This window comes from Corythoichthys intestinalis, chromosome 10 (genome assembly GCF_030265065.1).
Source record: "Corythoichthys intestinalis isolate RoL2023-P3 chromosome 10, ASM3026506v1, whole genome shotgun sequence".
Taxonomy (NCBI): Eukaryota; Metazoa; Chordata; class Actinopteri; order Syngnathiformes; family Syngnathidae; genus Corythoichthys; species Corythoichthys intestinalis.
In genome coordinates this window covers 26675374-26698277 of record NC_080404.1, presented here as the reverse complement: position 1 = coordinate 26698277, position 22904 = coordinate 26675374, and the positions used below count along the sequence as shown (strand labels likewise).

Sequence of the window (22904 nt, the reverse complement as noted above, 5' to 3'; positions counted from 1 at the left end):
ATCACTCGATTGCTTTAATAAACAGCTGGATAGATTTATTATAGTGTACATCAAAGATTATGAAATACAAACGGAGGAGCACAGGCTGCAAATGATTCACACATTCCTCTCCTTCTCGTTTGTACAAAAGGAGCATGTCACAAAAATATAAACAGAAACTTGAAGGAGCATAACACGGACTCATTTACAGTCACGACCTGTACAACAGCTGGCAGAAGAGACAAAAAGTGGGAGAAGTGCAGAGCAATGAAGCATTAGAGTTTACTTTGGTTTATGTACAGTTGTGTTCAAGTGTAAAAATCATGTTATACAGTAGTTTCTTTGTGTTGATTACTGGAGGATATATTGTACTTTTATTGATCAACATTCATTGAAGGTCGGAATTGAAAGTACAAAAAGCAGAATGAGGCGACAGGAAGAAAGAAATGCTCAAGACAGGGTGCGATGACGACAACACATGCAGATGGTTGGGTTTTTTTCCCCTCAGTTGTTTTTCCTCAGCAAGCTCTTCAAACTTCTCTCCACCGCCTCGTCCAACTCCTCCTCAAGCTCCTCCTTCTTGGACATGGCCAACTTGGACTGGTAGTCGCGCACTTTCTGGTCTATGTAAGGGGCACTTTGTGTTCCGTGCAGCATGAGTGTCCATTCCTTGAGGACGCCATGCTGGGGCTCCTCGCCACGGAAGCCCACCTCCAGGACCCAGGTCCCGCGCGGATCCTCGCCCCAGGTGTGCGTGGTCATAAAGGGCCACTTGTCGAAGCCCACCTTGGAGTCGTTGTCGCGGGGCCGTCGGCTCAACAGGATGGACTTGGTGCCCATGGGCGAGGTCATGTTGACGTTGAGGTCACCTCGGCGGCTGGCGTTAACGGTGATCACTGCCTGCACGTGCTCCAGGTAGCGGACAAAGTTATCCTTGCCCTGGCAGGCTTCAGTGGAGATGGCGAGCACGAGTTTGTTGCCTGACTGGATTTTACTGGAAGAAAACAACAATTTGGATATGTAAGAAAAATGTGTGACTTGTAATGGGTCAAAAAAAAGTAGGACAGAAGAGATACTGGAAATAGTTACAATCAACGTGTTCTGTGTACTGCAATTGCCTGCTAAAGCAATGCCTCATATTTCCTTCAGAATGTCTGTGTAGTTTGGCTTTGGAACTCAACTGAAAATAACTGTTCAGATTTTACCACAGTGGAATATTTTATCCGCAATATTAATCCTAAATTATTTTAATCGCATCAGTAACAAATGACGTCTCATCTGTTTCTCCTATTTCACAAGTGTTGAACAAATCTGGTTTCCTCAAATCCATTTATTTTGCATGGGAATGGGAAAGTATCCTTTCCCATATTTACTGTTTCACTGTATTACTCTAACACACCCAATATAAAATAAATAGAATTTAAATCATAGTTTAAGAAAACAAGTACAATATATTTGAAGTATGAATAGTTGGACTTGGAGTGATGGAGTTTGCAGCACCAAGACCACAGGCAGATAATGGCATAACAACTACAGGATGCATGCTGACTATGGAAGCCCAACACGCGCGTCATGCAGCTGGCTGAGCGAGATTGATACTGACGGACCGATACAAGCAGGTGATGGCCAAGACATCTACAAGCCCACATCTGGACCACTGGCCAACAATGGAAAGTCCAGAACAAACATCCTGTCTTGCCACAAGGAACACCTGATAACAAGAAGACTCCACGGCTGAGAGTTTGAACACTCAGCGCTCCTTTTGCGCTGAGGCTGACAAAATCTCCAACTCTGGTTGCCTTGGCAACAGTGACGCACAGACTCCTCTGCCCAATCTGCAACAGACAATTACCTTAAACAATGCCAAAACACACCCTTCTTCCATCCCACAACCCGCCCTACAAAAGCCTTTAAAATACTGAATTATTTAGCTAATGCTGTTTTTTCAGGCGAATCTTTTGTTGACCTGTGATAGGGTGACCCTGGATCCAGCCTTCCGCTTCGTCTGGGTCTGTGTGCTGTTTTTGCTTTGCCGTATGATTGCTGTCGACTTGGAATAAATTGTCAACTTGTGTTTCGAAGCCTTTTTACAGCTTTTAAAATGGAGTCAGTAGAAGGGGTTAAAACTAACGTGAGGAGTTTGTTAGGTTTGTAGATAAGGCGTGGAGTTTGGCCTTCTGGCCAGGTTGCTGGGATTGCGCCGGTACGGGTCGTTGGAATTGCGCTAGCGTGCTTCTGTTGGTTTGGCTAACGTGATTCCGGCAATCTGTCTGAAAGATCAAATTCCAACACCTGCCTGTTTTTTGCTCATCTTTTGCTCCTAAGGGACCCTTAGAAGAATTTGACAAATATTAGAAAAAATGAGCAGCTCAATTTGGTGTTTGCTATGGGCAAGCCCAATAATATGCTTTATATGTCTTTCTTATGACATAAACAAATATAGCACTATAAAAACAAAATAAAACATAATTTAATATAATGTAAAGAAAAAATAACTTTTGGATCTGAGTCAAATGAGCAGGCTCAAATTTGAATTTGAAAAAGGTAAAATTCATCTTGAAATTCCTAATTCTAAATGGTAAAAAAAAAATCAAAAATCAGTGCGTCACTAAGAAGTGTCTTACATAAATTATAATCACTTTAAAGTTTCTTGAATGTGTGTCTGGCAGACCCCCCCCCCCCAAAAAAAATACAAACAATTGTACGAAACATAACGTTATGCTGTATTTGTAACCTAAAGTCCTTTAGCTGCATTTTTCAGTTGCACTCCGTAGAGTGCAAGTAGATTAGTTTCCCCAAGATAATGGGTTTGCTCTGAAAAGATTGGCACATTCAGGTTGTTGTTGTTTTTTTTCATAATATGCTGCTGTTCCCATCTCCTGAGGAGCGAGGACACAGCAGGGGAGCAGCTAGCAGCGGAGGCTTATTAACATTAGAGGCTTAGGCCCAAAATACAGGCAGTGCTGCAGCTTCAAACATGAGCAGTTGAAAGACAGCTGAGCTCACGAAACAACTGGAGTAGCAGGTGCATAATAACCCACTCTCATTGGGCATTTTATTAGGTACCAAATACTTCATATAGATGTACTGTACTATGAATTGTAGTGTAGTGTACCAAAGCAATCTGCTATTTATAATCTGATAATGTCTTGGCATTATGTGGGTTATCCAACTGAACAAAAGGATGTTTGTGATCGTGGGGCTGGTTCATGGTAAGTATAAGAAGAGCAGGAGCCATGTTAGTTAAAATACTTTGTCCACTGTTTCTGTCTGCCTGCTCCACCAAACAATGAAGTCACGCAATGTGGCTCAGCATGCCAGCTTGTCTGATAACGAGAACTTCTCCTCCAGCCAAGTAAGTCGAAGTCAGCCTTAGCCGCTATCAGATCAGCGTTTGGAGCTGCATCTGTACCGGGCCAGGGCTTTGTTGATGTTTATTGCTTTTTCTCACAGAGGCAGTGTCTCATCAGAGGTGGCTTTTTTGTAATTATTTCTTCGACACAATAGAGATGGCGGAGTGGCCTCCGTGGTGGTGCTTAAGAGAGCTGATGGAAAATGTAACACATGATGTAGCTTCCAAAATTAGCTTGCAAAAGACTTCACATGATCAGCATCTGGGCTCTGTGTACAGTTTCATTGGATTAATGCAGTTCTTCTCAAATAGTGGGGCGCAGAGCGATGCCGGGAGTGGTGCATGTGACCTTGGGGAACATACATACATCATTTTTGTACATCCACCCAGTGGGTGGCAGTGCTGCTATCATTTTCAGAGTGTGCGCAGTGTTTTGGACCCATACAAGAGCACACAGCAAAGAGCAGTGGAGATATGAAGAGCTAAGACGAGGAAAAATGACGAAGCCTATGTAAGGTTTGGCTTTGACTTTTGTAATACAGTGGAAGACAAGGAAGACCAGTCTGTTTACTGTGTCTAAAAATGTTTGCAGTGAACAGCAGGAAGCAAAATCAATTAAGACATCACTTAACAACATTAGACCCCAATCACATTGATAAGCCACTTGATTTTTTTTTTTTTTCAGCGAAAACATGCCGAATATTGCCAACAATCATCCCGCTTTCTCAGTGTTATATCAGTAAACCAGCGGACACTCTTACTGCCAGCGGCAAAAATAAAAACTGTCCCTCTGTCCAATGACAATGTTGTTTTTGTTCAATTCATTTTGTTTTTTTTCGGTCAAATTTTTGGCAGATTGTCCTCATGAGTTAATGTTGCTCATCAATTTGAATTTATTATTAGGGACCGAGCACCAACTGGTGCGAGAGCCCTATTGGAATGCAAAGGATTATTATGATTGAAAATGGCCGATTTGGAAGCCTGAACATGCTCGAAAACTCACCAAAATTTGCACATACATGCGGCTTCACGTCAATTTTGATAATTTCGCAACATTGCAAAAAAAAATGTAATAAAATGGTTCAGTGGAGCCCCCTTGAATTTTTTTAAAAAAGCCTCTCCCATAAGTTTTTTTTCAACGTAGAGCAATGAAATTTGGGAGTCGATACGTTGTGCAAAACTGCTCCAAAAAGTCTCTTGCACCCATATTTCAAACTCAATAGGAAATTGGGTATTTTGAACTCAATGTGGAATTTTTATAGATTTACAGGTTGCATATTTAAGGCCTTTTCGCAGAGGGCGTAGTTGGACCGTCTTCAAAATCGGTGATACTATTCAGGAGACATATGAGATCTTAAGTTATAAAAATGGTGAGTTTTCATTCACAGGCCTGACCTGGGCGGGGTGACAAAGTTGGGAATTTTTTTTTTTTGGCAACACGTCAAATTCAGAAAAATAAGGGAATACAGCTCAAAAAACTTTACTATTTTCTTCACAACATTCCCCCACTTTTCTGCGAAAACCATGAAAAATGAGGGAATACAGCGAAAAAAATCTTCACTATATTCCCTCACTTTTCCGCAAAAAACCAGGGGATTCAGCGAATAAAACTTTCACTGTGTTTCCCTGCTTTTCCACAAAAAACACGAAAAACGAGGGAATACAGTGAAACTTTTTTTGCTGTATTCCCTCAATTTTTGCGGTTTTCGCGTTTTTTGTAAAAAACGCTAACACTGCGAAAAGCGGGGGAATAAAAACAAGGTTTTAGAGCGGAAAAAAAATGTCATCGTATTCACCCGCTTTTCTCGGTGTTCATCTGAGTTGCTCCAAACTGTGACGGCCCATTCAGTTCTGCTTGCACACCTAGTTTTTTATTGATTTTATTAAATATTATTTTTCAGTCTCAAATGGTCAAAAAATGTACTTTGAGTGTATTTTTACAATTTGATTGTTAGTGGTTTTTTTTGTTTGTTTGTTTGTTTTTATTCAAGCAAATTGAGGCGCTTTGGTCTTTTCTGTTACAAAAAAACCCAATGTTAATAATGTTAAGTTATACTTTATTGTAAGCTGAGCTATATTACTTTTTTCTTTAATATAAAAAGGACTCAATATTATGCACAAGTGTACTTAATTAGAATTTTATAGACAAATGATAATATTTACACTAGCGGCAGAGAGTTGGGGGTAGGGGGCGCGAAACGTTTACGTCTTCCCTTTGGGGTAACAGAAAATAATTGAGAAGCACTGGTTTAATGGCTTACTTTATTATTCTCATCTATCTACATATATGTAGCGACTTGCCTCCCATCCTTATTGTGAAGACATATCCTTAGTGTAGGGTTTTTAAATGAGCCAGAACTCTTTCTATATGGATTATTTTACAATAATGGCATAAAAAAAAAACAAGCCCTAGTGTGCTACTACAGGCTAAAGGCTGTGACGAAGAGCTTGCATGCCTTCTACTGGTTTACTCCTTACCTAAAGGCAAGAATGAGTGCGCAATAAATTAGTCAGCCTTGATTAGAAAAAAATATATAGCTTCAGGGATTGATATAGGGGGGCAAATAAGTATTTAGTCAACCACTAATTGTGCAAGTTCTCCCACTTGAAAATATTAGAGAGGCCTGTAATTGTCAACATGGATAAACCTCAACCATAAGAGACGGAATGTGAAAAAAAAAAGAAAATCACATTGTTGGATTTTTAAAGAATTTATTTGCAAATCATGGTGGAAAATAAGTATTTGGTCAATACCAAAATTTCATTTCAATATTTTGTTATGTACCAACCTTTGTTGGCAATAACGGAGGCCAAACGTTTTCTGTAACTCTTCACAAGCTTTTCACACACTGTTGCTGGTATTTTGGCCCATTCCTCCATGCAGATCTCCTCTAGAGCAGTGATGTTTGGGGCTGTTGTTGGGCAACACGGACTTTCAACTCCCTCCACAGATTTTCTATGGTTTTGAGATCTGGAGACTGGCTAGGCCACTCCAGGACCTGGAAATGCTTCTTACGAAGCCACTCCTTTGTTGCCCTGGCTGTGTGTTTGGGATCATTGTCATGCTGAAAGACCCAGCCACGTCTCATCTTCAATGCCCTTGCTGATGGAAGGAGATTTTCACTCAAAATCTCTCGATACATGGCCCCATTCATTCTTTCCTTTACACAGATCAGTCGTCCTGGTTCCTTTGCAGAAAAACAGCTCCAAAGCATGATGTTTCCACCCCCATGCTTCACAGCGGGTATGGTGTTCTTCGGATGCAATTCAGTATTCTTTCTCCTCCAAACACGAGAACCTGTGTTTCTACCAAAAAGTTCTATTTTGGTTTCATCTGACCATAAAACATTCTCCCAGTCCTCTTCTGGATCATCCAAATGCTCTCTAGCGAACCGCAGACGGGCCTGGACGTGTACTTTCTTCAGCAGGGGGACACGTCTGGCAGTGCAGGATTTGAGTCCCTGGCGGCGCATTGTGTTACTGATAGTAGCCTTTGTTACTGTGGTCCCAGCTCTCTGTAGGTCATTCACTAGGTTTCCCCCGTGTGGTTCTGGGATTTTTGCTCACCGTTCTAGTTATCATTTTGACGCCATGGGGTGAGATCTTGCATGGAGCCCCAGATCAAGGGAGATTATCAGTGGTCTTGTATGTCTTCCATTTTCGAATAAAGACTCCGACAGTTGATTTCTTTACACCAAGCGTTTTACCTATTGCAGATTCAGTCTTCCCAGCCTGGTGCAGGTCTACAATTTTGTCTCTGGTGTCCTTCGACGGCTCTTTGGTCTAGGCCATAGTGGAGTTTGGAGTGTGACTGACTGAGGTTTTGGACAGGTGTCTTTTATACCAATAATGAGATAAAACAGGTGCCATTAGTACAGTAAATTAGTGAGCCTCGTAAGACCTCGTTAGAAGAAGTTAGACCGCTGACAGCCAGAAATCTTGCTTGTTTGTAGGTGATCAAATACTTATTTTCCACTCAAATTTGGGAAAAAATTCTTTAAAAATCAAACAATGTGATTTTGTTTTTTTTCCCACATTCTGACTCTCATGGTTGAGGTTTACCCATGTTTACAATTACAGGCCTCTCTAATCTTTTCAAGTAGGAGAACTTGCACAATTGGTGGTTAACTAAATATATATTCACCCCACTGTAGTCATGCCGACACTTGAAGACATTATGCACTCCTGTCTTTGTCAACAATAACAGCATCATTAATGCTGTGACAAACAATCTTTCGAAGCAATCTTTATCATGACCCCTCTGTGTGATTGACAGTGTTTCAAGGCCCGACCAAGTAAAGGCCTCTAATTAAGCTAAATAAATAGGCAAAAGGACAGAAAAAAAGCGCTTCCGAACACACATGGGAGTCCCGCCACCAAATAAATGTGCAGAGAGGAGAATCCTCAACAACAGAGCAGAGGGGTTGAGGCTAGGTGGGGGAGGGAGATGAAAAAGGTTAACGCAAAATGGCCAGTAGAAGAGAGTGTGGCCAGAAAATGAATGAGATAGACAGAAGGAGGATAGCTGCAACGGTAACAGTAAGAGACAGACTCGCAATTTCTTTTTTTTTTTCTTTATACTTTTAACCTATTATGCAAAATGATAGATCAGAATGCCCTTTACTGCTGGGACAGGTTAAATGTGCCTTGGGGGAGTTTGATTTGCAGTTATTTATATTGTAGTGTTCATTGAGAAACTGTTGCGGGACAAAAAAAATAGTTGAAGGGGTCAGACATAGAAAAAAAAAAAATTTGCGTGGACACTAGTGATACAGAAAAATAATTGAATATAGTATGCTACCTGACTATAACAATCGATACAAAGTATTTAAGAGTTTATTTACCAGGGGGACACCCTGTGATTAATCGATAATTCACCTAATTTAAAGAATAGGAATCAGGAGGACAGACTTTTCTATTTAACTTACCATTGTCTTTTCCTTTGCTTTTACCGAAAGGAATGGTTTGTCAATCAAATGGCGTTGGGAGGGGCTTTTCAAACAGGAATAGCAGTCAATAACTGATTACTCCTAGTTGTCTTGGTGATGGGGTAATTGGCTGAGGCGACCCATCCAGACTGTCAGCTGCTTCTCTAAGCATTTGTGAAATGGATGTTTCAACATCTTTCTAAATAAATGATCAATCAAAAAGGGCACATGATACTGATTTTTTGTTTTGTTTTTTTTTTTGTTTTTTTTGCTGTTGCTATACTGACATCACTTGCCTTTAGGTAAGCTAGGAATAATCGGCTATTAAATTCTATTCTTGGTTGGAAAGCCCTCCTCATTAAAAAAGGCAAAGACAAAGAAAAAAAATGGCCTTTTTTTTTCTGTTTGTGTTTTTCACTGACAAAAAGTAAAAGTCAGTGGCAAAATATACCTGTACATTTTCATAATCTATTTATTTATACTCTGTTTATTTGTTCATTTACTTCTCTTTATATGTATATATTTATTTATTTATTTATTTTATTTTATTTTTTTAAACAGTTTTTTGCCCTCTTGTGATTCCATACAAGCATTTGTGCCATACACGAGCTTTACACAGGCTGCAGTAGTGCAGTTGCAAGTAAAAATAATGACAAACTCCAGGGATCCAGTGATCCCTCGTTTTTCGCGGTTAATGGGCACCAGAACCCACCACGTTAAGTGCACCCCAACCCCCCCCCCCCCAAAAAAAAGCATTGGAAAGCGATCTATACATATGTTTTTTCACTGTTTTTTCCCAAACTATAATAATAATTTTTTAAAAAAGTGTATATATTTATAGGTATATTTTAATAAATTGTTTTTAAGCACTTCAAACGGACTAATTATGTTTATGTATTATATAACTAAGTTTAAAACACGTTACTGTCCGACCGAATTATTTTAAAACAAGAATTAAGTAGAAAAATGCTTGTCTTTATTAAGTACTTTAATGAGTGAGTCATCTCTGCTCAAGCTGCTCACTTCCACACAATGAGTTGCCACAGCAACTGTTTAACAAGTTAAACGATGATTGACGCATGCGGCGCTTTGAAGCTTCCGTTTCCAAGCATCTGTGGCAAGATCAAACATTTGAACGTCTGTCAATCATCGTTAACTTTAATAAGCAACGTTAGTGCACTGCCTGACCAACAAAGAGCAGCAAGAGGAAGATCGTGATCGGCCTCAGTATGGCTCATCTCTATTTTTTTATTTTTTTAATTGAAAAAATATCCTCGATGGACTGAAGGCGCGAAGTTTAAAACACGAAGTAGCGAGGGATCACTGCACTCCCTTTAATATCTTTCAAGAACTTTGACTCACTGGTTCTCCTGGATAGATCCTGCCACACAGTGGAAGCGCTCAGGCACCGTCTTCCACTCTTTTGCCATTTTGACCATGCTGCCAGCGTCCAGCACGCCATAGCCGAAAAGATGGTTAAACTCAAGGCCCACGCCATTCCTCCTCCACTGATGCACTTCGTCATGGAGCTGGTTCCTCTTGGAGGTAAGCACTGAGAGGTGCTGCATGTCTCTCCACGTCAGGTCGGGGCTGGGCAAGAAACCAGAGAGGTAATTTGAGGGGTATTTTGGAGAAATTCATTGAAATATGATTGGAAAAGATAGACCAGTGTAAAAGTCTAATTGCTTTGCTTTTCTGTCATCACGATTCAAGTGTTTGGTCGGCAATAATGCTTTGACAGGGAAAGAGCATCCACTCGCTCCTGACGGCGACATCATCATCATGTGTGCCGAGCAAACATTGGTTTCTTTGTACAACTACGCTAAGCCGGTGTCTGTTAATGGCGGGCAGATTCTTGTCAGCGCTTGACAAATTAAGCATCAGTGAGGACTGAGAAAGAAAAGGTTCTACACTAAAGTTTGCAGCAAATCACAGTTATCCAGACATTTTCATTAGTTATGCTTAGTAATCACATTCCAGTTACTTTGAGTTGTTCATGGGCAGGAATATGCATTTTAAAATAAACAAGCAATGATAACGGTATTTATGTGTTTTTCAACATTCTTTTGAGTCCAAATCAATGATTTCTGACATTGGCACAAACGCACACACACCAACACTGTCTCAGATCAGTGCAAGTGGTGCAAATAGGAAATAAAGAGTAAAGAGCTCTTTAGAGAATAAAAGACTGCCTCATGCTTTTAAAGGGGTCACCGAGAGAAATCTTGAACAACAATGAGATGCTGGAGAGTTTGCCTGATGACACTGCAGCAAAGGCTCAAGTTGCTGAAAAATTTGGTGAGATTTTTATATGGAATAAATGTTTGTCCCTGACATCCCCATGCATCTTTATTCTGTGGGAATGGACATAAATGACAAGTATTTCTTAAGAAACTCTTCTGAATGTAATGGTCACATTACAGTTCACAACAAAAGGTCAAAGATTAAATGAGGATAGCTGACTAGACAAGAATAGAAGACAGAACACACAAGGACAAGTGAACTCAACATAAAGACAGTGACAAACTCAAGAACAGAAAATTTGGAGGGCAAATGAGATAATACATACTTGGCCTCAAGAGCCAGAGCAAAAACTCCAGCTGCCTCTGGAGCTGCAGCTGATGTTCCTGAGTGGCGTAGAGTGCAGTTTCCATACAGGTCAGTGGTAGCCTAAATAGGGAACAAAAAAAAACCCAAAAAGAAATGAGAAAGAAAGATACTAAAGGACCCATTTGTTAGTAGTTGACTTTTACATTAACCAGTGAGTACACAAGTTATGTTAATATTTATTGACTCAACCTTTATTGTGGCGTTCGGTGCTTAATTAGACGCAATAACAGCTTGACTGCAATTAGCGAAAGAACCCCTGGGAGGACCCTGACTCGCTCAACAGCCTGAGGTCATTTGCATAATCGCAAAAGCAAACACTGATGCCTTTATGTACTGTAAAAGAGGAACTCATTTGACAGAGGAGATTTACGGAATATCAGTCAATAACCCTCTGTAACAATACTCAGTGATAGCTGCAAATAATAATCCTGATGTTTTGTGAATGTCTTCTTTGTAATTGCTTTCAGGCTGTATTATGGAAAATGGAAACAATATTATGGAATCAAAATTTGGGTTATAGTTAGACTATTAATTAAGGCAATTGTTAACAATGGGACATACAGTATGTTTTATTAATAAGTCAATTTAACTGAAAACAACAATAAAGAAGAACTCACAACGCCAGCTTCTGGGTTCCTCTTGCGTCCATTGCTGAAAGTGGATGCCAGCGTGGACGAGCAACTCTCGTCGTAGAGCGCCGTGCGTCCATCATTGATTGCCGAGTTGATGGAAATGGTCCACATACTCGAGGCGTAACCATCACAATTGCAGTCGTCATAGCTACCGCCATCTCCTGATGCCCATACGTAGATGCTGCCTTTGCCTCCTCGCCCCTGTATCAAGACCAGGAGAAGGCCGACTTGAGCACATGATACAAACCTAGGAGACAATCTGCCTTTTGGGTGACAACAATTCAAAATATTTAGGGCTGTCAAAATTATCACGTTAACGGGCGGTAATTAATTTTTTTCATTAATCACGTTAAAATATTTGACGCAATTAACACACATGCCCCCTCAAACAGATTAAAATGACAGCACAGTGCAATGCCAACTTGTTACTTGTGTTTTTTGGAGTTTTGCTGCCCTCTGCTGGCGCTTGGGTGTGACTGATTTTATGGCCTTGAGCACCCATGAGCATTGTGTAATTATTGACATCAACAATGGCGGGCTAGTGGTTTATTTTTTTGATTGAAAATTTTACAAATTTTATTAAAACGAAAACATTAAGAGGGGTTTTAATATAAAATTTCTATAACTTGTACTAACATTTATCTTTTAAGAACTACAAGTCTTTCTATCCATGGATCGCTTTAACAGAATGTTAATAATGTTAATGCCATCTTGTTGATTTATTGTTATAATAAACAAATATAGTACATATGTACCGTATGTTGAACGTATGTATCCATCTTGTGTCTTATCTTTCCATTCCAACAATAATTTACAGAAAAATATGGCATATTTTATGGATGGTTTGAATTGCTATTAATTACGATTAATTAATTTTTAAGCTGTAATTAACTCGATTAAAAATTTTAATCGTTTGACAGCCCTAAAAATATTGTATACATATATGACCATCTTAAAACCTTTAGGTCAAACAAAAAAGAAAAGCTTTCCACATTTTCCACCATCTACATGATACTCAAGAAATCATTGTGGCTATTTGTTTTTGCACACTGCGTCCACACAATAACTTTAAAATTTAGAAGGTGGAATGGCTACCTGATAACTTGCATATACCGGTGCTGTTTTTTTTTTTTTTTTTTTTTTTTTAATTTTGTTGAGGACCCCTTTATCATGACGACTGTGTAACAATAAAGAGCTAAGCATGTGTCTTGCATGACTAAAACACAAAACATTTGCCAGATTAAGTCTGATGAGAGGGCGAGACGTTGTTTCTGTCAGGTGTTCACAATGCATGACATTTTTTTGCCTATTGTATAGTTTGTCAGACTACATCCGAGCCGTGTTTGGTCAAATGATACAGTATATACTCTACCTCCTGGTATCAGACTGGTGATTAACCAAGGATGTAGGTTTGGTGTCAACATTGGTAGGAACGATATACCAGCATAACATGCAGACATGTAGACTTTTTGCTGGGGATGGGGCATTAATAAGACCGAACAGATTGGGTGAACTGGGGTCAGTGCTACGTTTCTCATGAATATGAATCTCATAAATTGATAGGCATTGATGGTCAAATCAAAATAAAACTATTGACATATACTCACTTTTACGTGTATTGGTTCAGATGATACACCATTTAATTTAAATGTTTGTTTTTAAAAAAACTCTTAAAGAAACTTTTTTTTTTTAAACTTCCGGAATAAATGTCTGAATGTGATTATCAAATTTAAATTTCAACATTTGATCATAAATTATATCAACATACACAATATATACAAACTTGTTATTAATCTCTTAACTATTCAGGAATGCAAGAATTTTTTAAAAATGTCTAACGACCACTCAACATTGTCTAAATAAATTAAATGAAATTGAAAAAACTTCTTAGGGTAGAACAAAAATAAATTAAAAAATGGGGCCTTCCCTCAGGTACAACACTACTGCTTTTGTCCACAAGCACAGCCAAACTCAGCAAAATAATGAGAACTTTTTACCTCGATTATGATTATTGTGTGATTATTTGAAAAATGTCTGCACAGGTTGCAAAAATATATACATATGTTTTTTTTTTTTTTTTAATAAATAATGTAGAAATAGATAAATACTATTTGAATAAATACAAATCATCAGCCAATCAAACGTGTGTTTGAAGGGGAAAAAATGGACTGGCACATTCAGCAATTGAAAAGGGGTAAATTTAAGTCTGAACCTAATGAAAATTCATTCATTCATTTTCCATGCCGCTTTTCCTCACGAGGGTCGCGGAGGTGCTGGAGCCTATCCCAGCTAACTACAGGCAGTAGGCAGGGGACACCCTGAACTGGTTGCCAGCCAATCGCAGGGCACGAGGAGACATACAACCATTCACGCACACACTCATACCTACAGGTTCAATCAGCCCACCATGCATGTTTTTGGGATGTGGGAGGAAAGCGGAGTTCCCGGAGGAAATCCACGTAGGCACGGGGAGAACATGCAAACTCCACACAGGAAGGCCGAAGCCCGGGATTGAACCCTTGATCTCAGAACTGTGAGGCGGACGTGCTAACCACTCAGCCAATGAAAATAATTTACTTAAAAATGGTAGGGTGAATTCTATCCCTACAACATATGAGATGACGATTTAAATTAACTATATAAACTGAACTCATTACATAATGCAAATAAGGTGGCTTAAAAGTTGGTGGAGACAATTTGAGCATCCTGAAAAGTTGCTAGTGTTATGTCCCTAGTGATTCACCGTAGCAGAAACAGGGCTTGGTGGTCAGACACAACGCGAGGAAATATTGGTTATATTTTAAATTGAATCAAGCTGACGTGAGAAGAAATGGTCATAATTTAAATATAAGCAAACCAAAAGAAGAACAGAATGTCTTACCACAATTGGAGATGACCGCAAAAAATTTGGCCAAAAACTCAGTAAAAAAAAAAAAATGCTACTAATCTAAAATGACACCTGAAGGCTCACCATGCTATTTATTCATAGATATAGCGTAAAAAGTAATGTTAAGATCATACACATATATTTTAATTCCACAAATGATGTATTATAATGTTATTATTTAAATAAATGACTAAATAAAAACAAAAACAACACATTTGTGTTGTAAATGAACCATGAGTTAAGGCTAATACTTTAGCTTGTTGTACTACTTAAATTAGCATGTTAGCTTACATGTACAACATGCATACATATCTTTGTATTAGTCTTTGCTCATATTTTGGGCATGTTCATGTTTACTGCACCTGATCAATTTCACAGAAATAAAACTAAAATTGTGAAAATTATTTTTGTACTGTCAATGTTGACCCTTAACTGGGGGAAACCTATATTTCTTATTTATTTTAGAATAAAATAGAAAATGGAAATAAACAAAATATTACATATTAGTAAGTATTTTCATCCAAACAACTAAAACTAAAAAGGCTGCCAAATACAATACTGGCATAGATATTGTATGCACATTCAAAGTATGCATCAAGCTTTGTACCTACTCAGCTCCTGAGAGGCAAGGGTCATTTTAGAGCATCCTACACCTGCTTGCACACATGCAGTCTAGGATGATTAATCAGTCTTGTAATAGGCAGTGCCACTGTTAGCATGGCAACAGTCTGTGCGTGTGTGTGTATCATGTCTTCCGCAGAGGAGGTGGAGGGGATCTTTGCCTGGCTACAGTCACGTGGATGAGCTCTGCCTCCCATTCACAGGAAAAACATAAAACATCCCTATATAACCGTTAAGGTAAAGATAATCACACATGGAGTATGTGGAAATGATGTGTAGTGTCCAATCAAAATAAGAAATCTTGTAAAAGGTAAGCCAATATGGACAAGCCTTTAGACTTTTAACCTTTATGAAGCATGCTTGAGGTAATCAACTCCAGACCGTTTAGAAGGAATAGACATTTTTGACAAATTGGCAAATGGAAGTCAGACAAGGACAAAGTGCATTCATCATTCTGTGCCTTTTGCACAGAAGCCAACGAGTTGGTGTAAAAAAAAGGGCGTAGGTTTGCATAGGTACGGTAGGGACAAAACACTACCAACTTTACAGGATGCTCAAATTGTCCCCACAAACCAAGGGCGTACGTTTGGTCTCAACATTGGTAGGGATGATATAACAGCATAACCTGCATGTACACTTTTTGCTCGGGATGGGACAATAATAATACCAAACAGATTGGGTGAACAGTGGTCAAGGCTACATTTCTCACGAATATGAACCTAATTAATTGATATACTAAATCAGGGGTGCTCATGACGTTGATCACGATCGACCAGTCAATCGCAAAGCTAGTGTGGGTAGCTCGCGCCCCTCCCCAAAACACTTTTTTTTTAAGTTACATAATTAATTATGATTGTTGTGTGCATGTTGTGTGAGCTACGTATGAGGTTATGCAGCACCCCTCTCTCTCTAAGCAGCTTCTTGCTAATGTTTTTCTCCTTCCATAGTTGCCAGCAGAGGCTTGTACATTTCTCACAGTTTAATGTTAACAGTAGAAAACACAAAGAGAAGGACACATCTCTTGAAGCAGCTTTCTACTTGGGTTTTGCAGGTTAGCAAGTTCACACAGTTTAATGTTATGCTAACACTGATGCAGGTTGGACCTACAGTAGTAAAATTAATGGTGTGTTCCCCACTTCCAAAACAATGATGTCTTTTTACATTTCTAACAGTGGCTGCTGCTGGCTGGGAAAAATAAAAAATAAAAAAAAACTCATATCTCTAATATCTAATGTGGGTGTGTGTGAGGGTTAAATCATCAGCCAATCAAATGTGCGTTTAGGAGGAAAAAATGGACCGGCACGTTCAACAAGTGAAAAGATGTACATGTAAATCTAAACATAATAAAAATAATTCACTTAATAATAGTGGGGTCAAATACAATAATTAAAACATATGGGAAGACAATATAAATAACCTACTGTATATAACTGAAGTCATTTCATAACGCAAATAAGGTTCAAAAGTTGGTGAGGACAATTTAAGCATCCTGAAAAGTTGGTAGTGTTTTGTCCCAACCGTCCCTATGCAAACTTACGCCCTTGCCACAAACTTTTAAGCAATCATTATTTTCAGACTTACATTTAGACTCGGTTCTTTTATATGCATTAAAAAGTGAGATCAATTGCCGGATGACACAAAATGATATCTGTCATAAGCATTTATTAATGGTCATGGCAATGTCATGTCATATGTCAATGTCATCTTATGGCACCGCTGTCAAATAAAGTGTTACCAAATACCATAACTAGCAATTATTGAAACAACTGGAAAAATGAAATAATTAGCACAGAACATGAATTTTGATTGTTATTTACATCTATAGCGCTGCAATGCATGTTAGGAGGCATGTTGGATGAAAGCAGGTGGCAACAGAGGTTGAATGGCCAAATGAAGCTTCTTGGAGCAATAAAGCTTTGCAGCCAGTTGGTTCAAAGCTTCATGGGGGTTCCTTTGGTCTTAGAACAGTCTTACCATGCCGCTGTCAAAGTGTTACCGGTTAATATCTTTTGGTGTAAATATCCCATAATACAGTGAGGACAGTTGCGGCTTATAGTCCAGTGCGGCATATCTATAAACAAATGCCGTTTTGTGTCAAATTTGAAGGGTGACGCTTATAGTCAGGTGCGCCTTATAATACGAAAATTACGTTACTTATTAGTGCATTCATTCATTCATTAAAATGTATTCATTTATTTTCTACATTATTAATTGAAAAATATTTTTATTCGCAGCCTATGCAGACATTTTCAGATAATAAAACATTAATCATAATCTACGTAAATAATAGTTTAATCCAGATTGAGATTTTTTTTCCACAATTGCTAAACCCACTGACACACATTACAGATGAAACTAAGGGAAAAGAAAGAGACAACAAATTGGAGCAACATATTACTCTTGTGGTGAAGGACAATGTAGGCTAACACGTAGTTATATATAAATATATATATATATATATATATTATATATATATAAATATATATATACATATACAGTGCCTTGCAAAAGTATTCGGCCCCCTTGAACCTTGCAACCTTTCGCCACATTTCAGGCTTCAAACATAAAGATATAAAATTTTAATTTTTTGTCAAGAATCAACAACAAGTGGGACACAATCGTGAAGTGGAACAAAATTTATTGGATAATTTAAACTTTTTTAACAAATAAAAAACTGAAAAGTGGGGCGTGCAATATTATTCGGCCCCCTTGCGTTAATACTTTGTAGCGCCACCTTTTGCTCCAATTACAGCTGCAAGTCGCTTGGGGTATGTTTCTATCAGTTTTGCACATCGAGAGACTGACATACTTGCCCATTCTTCCTTGCAAAAGAGCTCGAGCTCAGTGAGGTTGGATGGAGAGTGTTTGTGAACAGCAGTCTTCAGCTCTTTCCACAGATTCTCGATTGGATTCAGGTCTGGACTTTGACTTGGCTATTCTAACACCTGGATACGTTTATTTTTGAACCATTCCATTGTAGATTTGGCTTTATGTTTTGGATCATTGTCCTGTTGGAAGATAAATCTCCGTCCCAGTCTCAGGTCTTGTGCAGATACCAACAGGTTTTCTTCCAGAATGTTCCTGTATTTGGCTGCATCCATCTTCCCGTCAATTTTAACCATCTGTCCTGTCCCTGCTGAAGAAAAGCAGGCCCAAACCATGATGCTGCCACCACCATATTTGACAGTGGGGATGGTGTGTTCAGGGTGATGAGCTGTGTTGCTTTTACGCCAAACATATCGTTTTGCATTGTGGCCAAAAAGTTTTGGTTTCATCTGACCAGAGCACCTTCTTCCACATGTTTGGTGTGTCTCCCAGGTGGCTTGTGGCAAAGTTTAAACGAGACTTTTTATGGATATCTTTGAGAAATGGCTTTCTTCTTGCCACTCTTCCATAAAGGCCAGATTTGTGCAGTGTACGACTGATTGTTGTCCTATGGACAGACTCTCCCACCTCAGCTGTAGATCTCTGCAGTTCATCCAGAGTGATCATGGGCCTCTTGGCTGCATCTCTGATCAGTTTTCTCCTTGTTTGAGAAGAAAGTTTGGAAGGACGGCCGGGTCTTGGTAGATTTGCAGTGGTCTGATGCTCCTTCCATTTCAATATGATGGCTTGCACAGTGCTCCTTGAGACGTTTAAAGCTAGGGAAATCTTTTTGTATCCAAATCCGGCTTTAAACTTCTCCACAACAGTATCTCGGACCTGCCTGGTGTGTTCCTTGGTTTTCATAATGCTCTCTGCACTTTAAACAGAGCCCTGAGACTATCACAGAGCAAGTGCATTTATACGGAGACTTGATTACACACAGGTGGATTCTATTTATCATCATCGGTCATTTAGGACAACATTGGACCATTCAGAGATCCTCACTGAACTTCTGGAGTGAGTTTGCTGCACTGAAAGTAAAGGGGCCGAATAATATTGCACGCCCCACTTTTCAGTTTTTTATTTGTTAAAAAAGTTTAAATTATCCAATCAATGTTGTTCCACTTCACGATTGTGTCCCACTTGTTGTTGATTCTTGACAAAAAAATTAAATTTCATATCTTTATGTTTGAAGCCTGAAATGTGGCGAAAGGTTGCAAGATTCAAGGGGGCCGAATACTTTTGCAAGGCACTGTATATACATATACATATATATTTATATAGGTTGTTTTTTTTTGTTTGTTTTTTTTTCTCATTTTTACGTAGGAAACAAATCATCATATTCGTCGTAAATGTAGCCCTTGCCCACTATCATCTAATCTGTTTGGTTTTATTAATGTCCTGTCCCCAGCAAAAAGTGTACATGCAGTTTAATCTGTTATAGCGTCCCTACCAATGTTGAGACCAAACCTACACCCTCGGTGTAAACTGTACTGAACTTTCAAACCGTCAACATAGCCATCCAGCAGACAAAAAAACATGTTCGAGGAAGGGTTTGTTTGCTTAATTTCAACATACAAATTGGGAAACGTCAGGAAAATAGTTTTGAAAATTTCAAATTAGTTAGTTAGTTTCAAGTTAATTTCAAATTATCGCATGAAATGAAGAGAGAAATTCAACTCTTTCTTATAGACAATTAAAAAGGCCATCCTCCATGTAGGTTGTACTGTAGCTTAAAGCTGTAATGTGAAATAATTTCATAACATGCCAAATAGGGTCATAATTAAAGTAATTAAACATTGTCCAACAAATAAAGCATGAAAAAATAATTTATATGTTGTATATTTGACAAAATAATCGCGTTTCCGAAGTTCGAGCCTGAAAGGGGACGAACCCGGAAGTGATACGTCACACCGAGAACAGCGATGGCAGCGCTCCATACGGCCGCCCTCCAAAGCCCTTCAAACAATGCTTCAAACAGCGATATAAATGATAGATCAAGCGCAAGTTAGGAGACCCAAGTTTTTGAAGAGTTGGAGGAAGAGGAGGAGGTTGGAATTTTATGTTGGATCGTACATGTATTAGCCAGACGCTAATCAGGATGCAAACAATGTGCCCAGACTACCTGACATCGAACGGAGACAAGACCCATCGAGATTACAAGATTGGTAAGATATAGGCTGTTATTATTTTCATGATTTAAAGATGCAGGCGTTTGCACATAATTTTATGTTTTTGTCTATCTGATGACATTGTTTAACCCTTTAACACCTAAGCCTATTTTAGCCGAATTTGCATGCATTTGATGTTGCCTTTATATTTCAAAGAAAAAATTGTTTACAATGGCCAAATTGGGTCCCTTTTTTCAGGACACATTGAACTTCATGTCCAAACTGTTGTTTTCTTCACTGACCAATTTTAAACCACATTTTGGACCCCAAAAGACAAAAAAATCCCAAAATCTTTTTTCAAAATTTGTAATGTTGACGTCCCACTGACAACCAAACATGCTCGACCAACCGTTTTGAAGCTTGATAATATTTATTCAACTTGTTAGGATAAACATTCAATAGAAAAAAATAAGATTGAATAGTTTTATGTTTGACAATTCAACACAAACAGCAGGTATGGTCATTGGCGTTTTTGGCCTTTACACATACTATGGTCAAAACAGGTTTTATAGTGTGCATAATAGTGAATTTTTTTAAAATATATATCATCTAACACAAAAAGGGTTTGGAAGGTATCTCTTTGTGAAGTTAGGTGTTGTACCCATCACCTTATCAAAAGTATATACCTACATGCAATCAAGCTTCTCGAACACACATCTACATAAAAATTGAAAAGAGTATAGTGAAGAAAAAATATATAACATTGAAAAAAAGTATTTAAAAAAATATTGACAAGTAGTTCAATTCAAATTTTTCAGGCATGCGACCCAATAAAGTTTTTTTTTTTTTTTTTGCGCACTCAATAAAGCTTCTTCTTGGACAGGTCACGGAGCTGCGTCACACACGTCACACAGCCTACTCTTTCGCCGTTTGCGCTCTACTGTCACTTCTACTCGCCTAGACGTCAATTCATCAGAGGAAAACAACGACAAATACGACTCATCTTCTTCCTTAAGTTAATGAAATAATGCATTAGCTTGTGCTAAATGTAGTTTTAGATTCATTCTGCACGTTTCAAAGTCGCTCGTGCGGGGCGGCTATTTTTCGGCACAACACCGGCCGCTGCTTGCTTCGCATGCCTGCCTCTCAATAGTTGGCGCCTCGCTCGGAAATTTATTAAAAATGATCACATTCGGTTCGTCCTTCCTGACATCACAACGACTCTTGGGATAAGTAGTCTTTTGTGCTGCGTTCGGTTTTGAAAAAGGACAAGAAATGATGGAAATATGGAGATGGATACATGGTCCATGCAGCGTTTTAATGCATATTTATGAGTGCAATAAAACTATAAAACTCAAATGACATTATCTCCCGTTTTTCTTGGCCGATTGACTTCAAATAAAAACTGGTGTGGACATCAACTTCCGCACTTTCAAACGAGACCAACCAGCGGCACGTGGGTGATGTAATTACAGCGTGACGAAGCTTCAAAGACGATATGCGTAAACGCGTCGCTGCCGTCACGTTCGGTGTTAAAGGGTTAAAAAAATAATAATCAGACTGCATGTTCATTTTGGCAGATCCGGCAGTGCTCATGCATATAAAATAATAATATAAAAACGTTGGGGGGGGGGGGGGGGGGTGAGTCGTTAATGGCTTTCTCCACTTTATTGTGGAAACAATAAGAAAACAAAATAATAGCGGACTGCCGCCACATTCGACCACGTAGTTTTGCTTGTCGCTCATCTCCGCCTCGCCTCGTACTATCAGCTACTACTACTTCCTGGGGCTATCGGCAGGAAGTGGCGTCTAATGGCGTGAGGAAATGTAGTTTTTTCACACAAGCGAACAGATTACAAAGCACCACTTCATTGTTGTCCCGAGACTACATTTCCCATGATTCACTGCGGGACTTGAGCTGCCAACGTTCACATTTGACAGCATTCTGCCGCGGTCCTCCTCGCCAGCTGTTAGCTCGCCATTTACGCTCGTTTGCATTTGATCGCTAGTCTGATACACTCCCGCTATTTCGGTGAGGTCTTTTGTGTTTATTCGTTATTGGATCGTTTTTGTTCACCACTGTAAATAAGAGCACTGAAGCAAGAAGGGGTAAGTCGCCATTTCTGTTCAACCCGTTTTCTCCTGTTTTTTTTAGCGTAAGAAGCTAGGTTATTGGCTGTCTTTTCTTCGTTCTTTTTCATGATCAGGGTTTAGTTAGCGGTTGGGGTTCAAGTGTAGGTTCCTTTTGTTTGTTGTTTTGGCCTGGGCTTACCCTGAAGCCGCGCTTCATCTACATTTTGTACATATTGCCTTGAAAGGTGGAAAAGCGCTATATAAGTATGACACCATTTACCATTTACCATATTCATTGCGAGTTTGTTGTGTAAATTTTGTGCCACTTGTGAAATTGTGTGGCTCGTTTTATGTTATGCCCTTCGCGAGCCGTCCTTGGGACGTAACACTAGCGAACACAACAACAACTATGCCACGACTATTGCCACGAGTTGGCTTTCGGCTAACGTTGCTAGCTTCTACTGTACATTCCACAACAGTTGGCAGCTCTGCTTTGACAAAGTCATCAGTTATCTATCCAAAAATCACACGTACTTTTTGGCAAATCCTTGATCATAAGCAGACCGGTTAAGGAAGCAGGCATCTTCGAAGTGCAGCAGAGAACACTACTCGATGATGGCTTGAAATTTATTCGCTTCGTGCGAACGAAAGATGTCCATTTACGTGCCCTGCTATCCTTTGGCCACTCATACAACTTTTCGTTTGAGTGAGAACAAAACATCGCCACACACCGCCGTGGCATCTTACCGAGAAGCAATGCAACAAATACTGTAATTTCCGAAGATTTCCGAAGATTGCCGAAGAAAAGCATTTTCGTTGTCAGGGGCGTTGCTATTGGTTAAACAA

The 22904-nt window shown here is 39.1% G+C and overlaps 1 protein-coding gene across 1 annotated transcript in view; it reads right to left on the bottom strand.

Moving 5' to 3' along the window:
* Nucleotides 1-22904, bottom strand: part of pcsk2 (proprotein convertase subtilisin/kexin type 2) — a 42780-nt gene continuing 19876 nt past the window's right edge. The window contains exons 9-12 of the mRNA XM_057848797.1: nt 11487-11702; nt 10829-10929; nt 9622-9849; nt 1-973 (exon numbers count right to left, since the gene is read on the bottom strand). Coding sequence (XP_057704780.1) covers nt 484-973; nt 9622-9849; nt 10829-10929; nt 11487-11702 — 1035 coding nt within the window. The 3' untranslated portion in view covers nt 1-483. The remainder of the gene's footprint in view (nt 974-9621; nt 9850-10828; nt 10930-11486; nt 11703-22904) is intronic.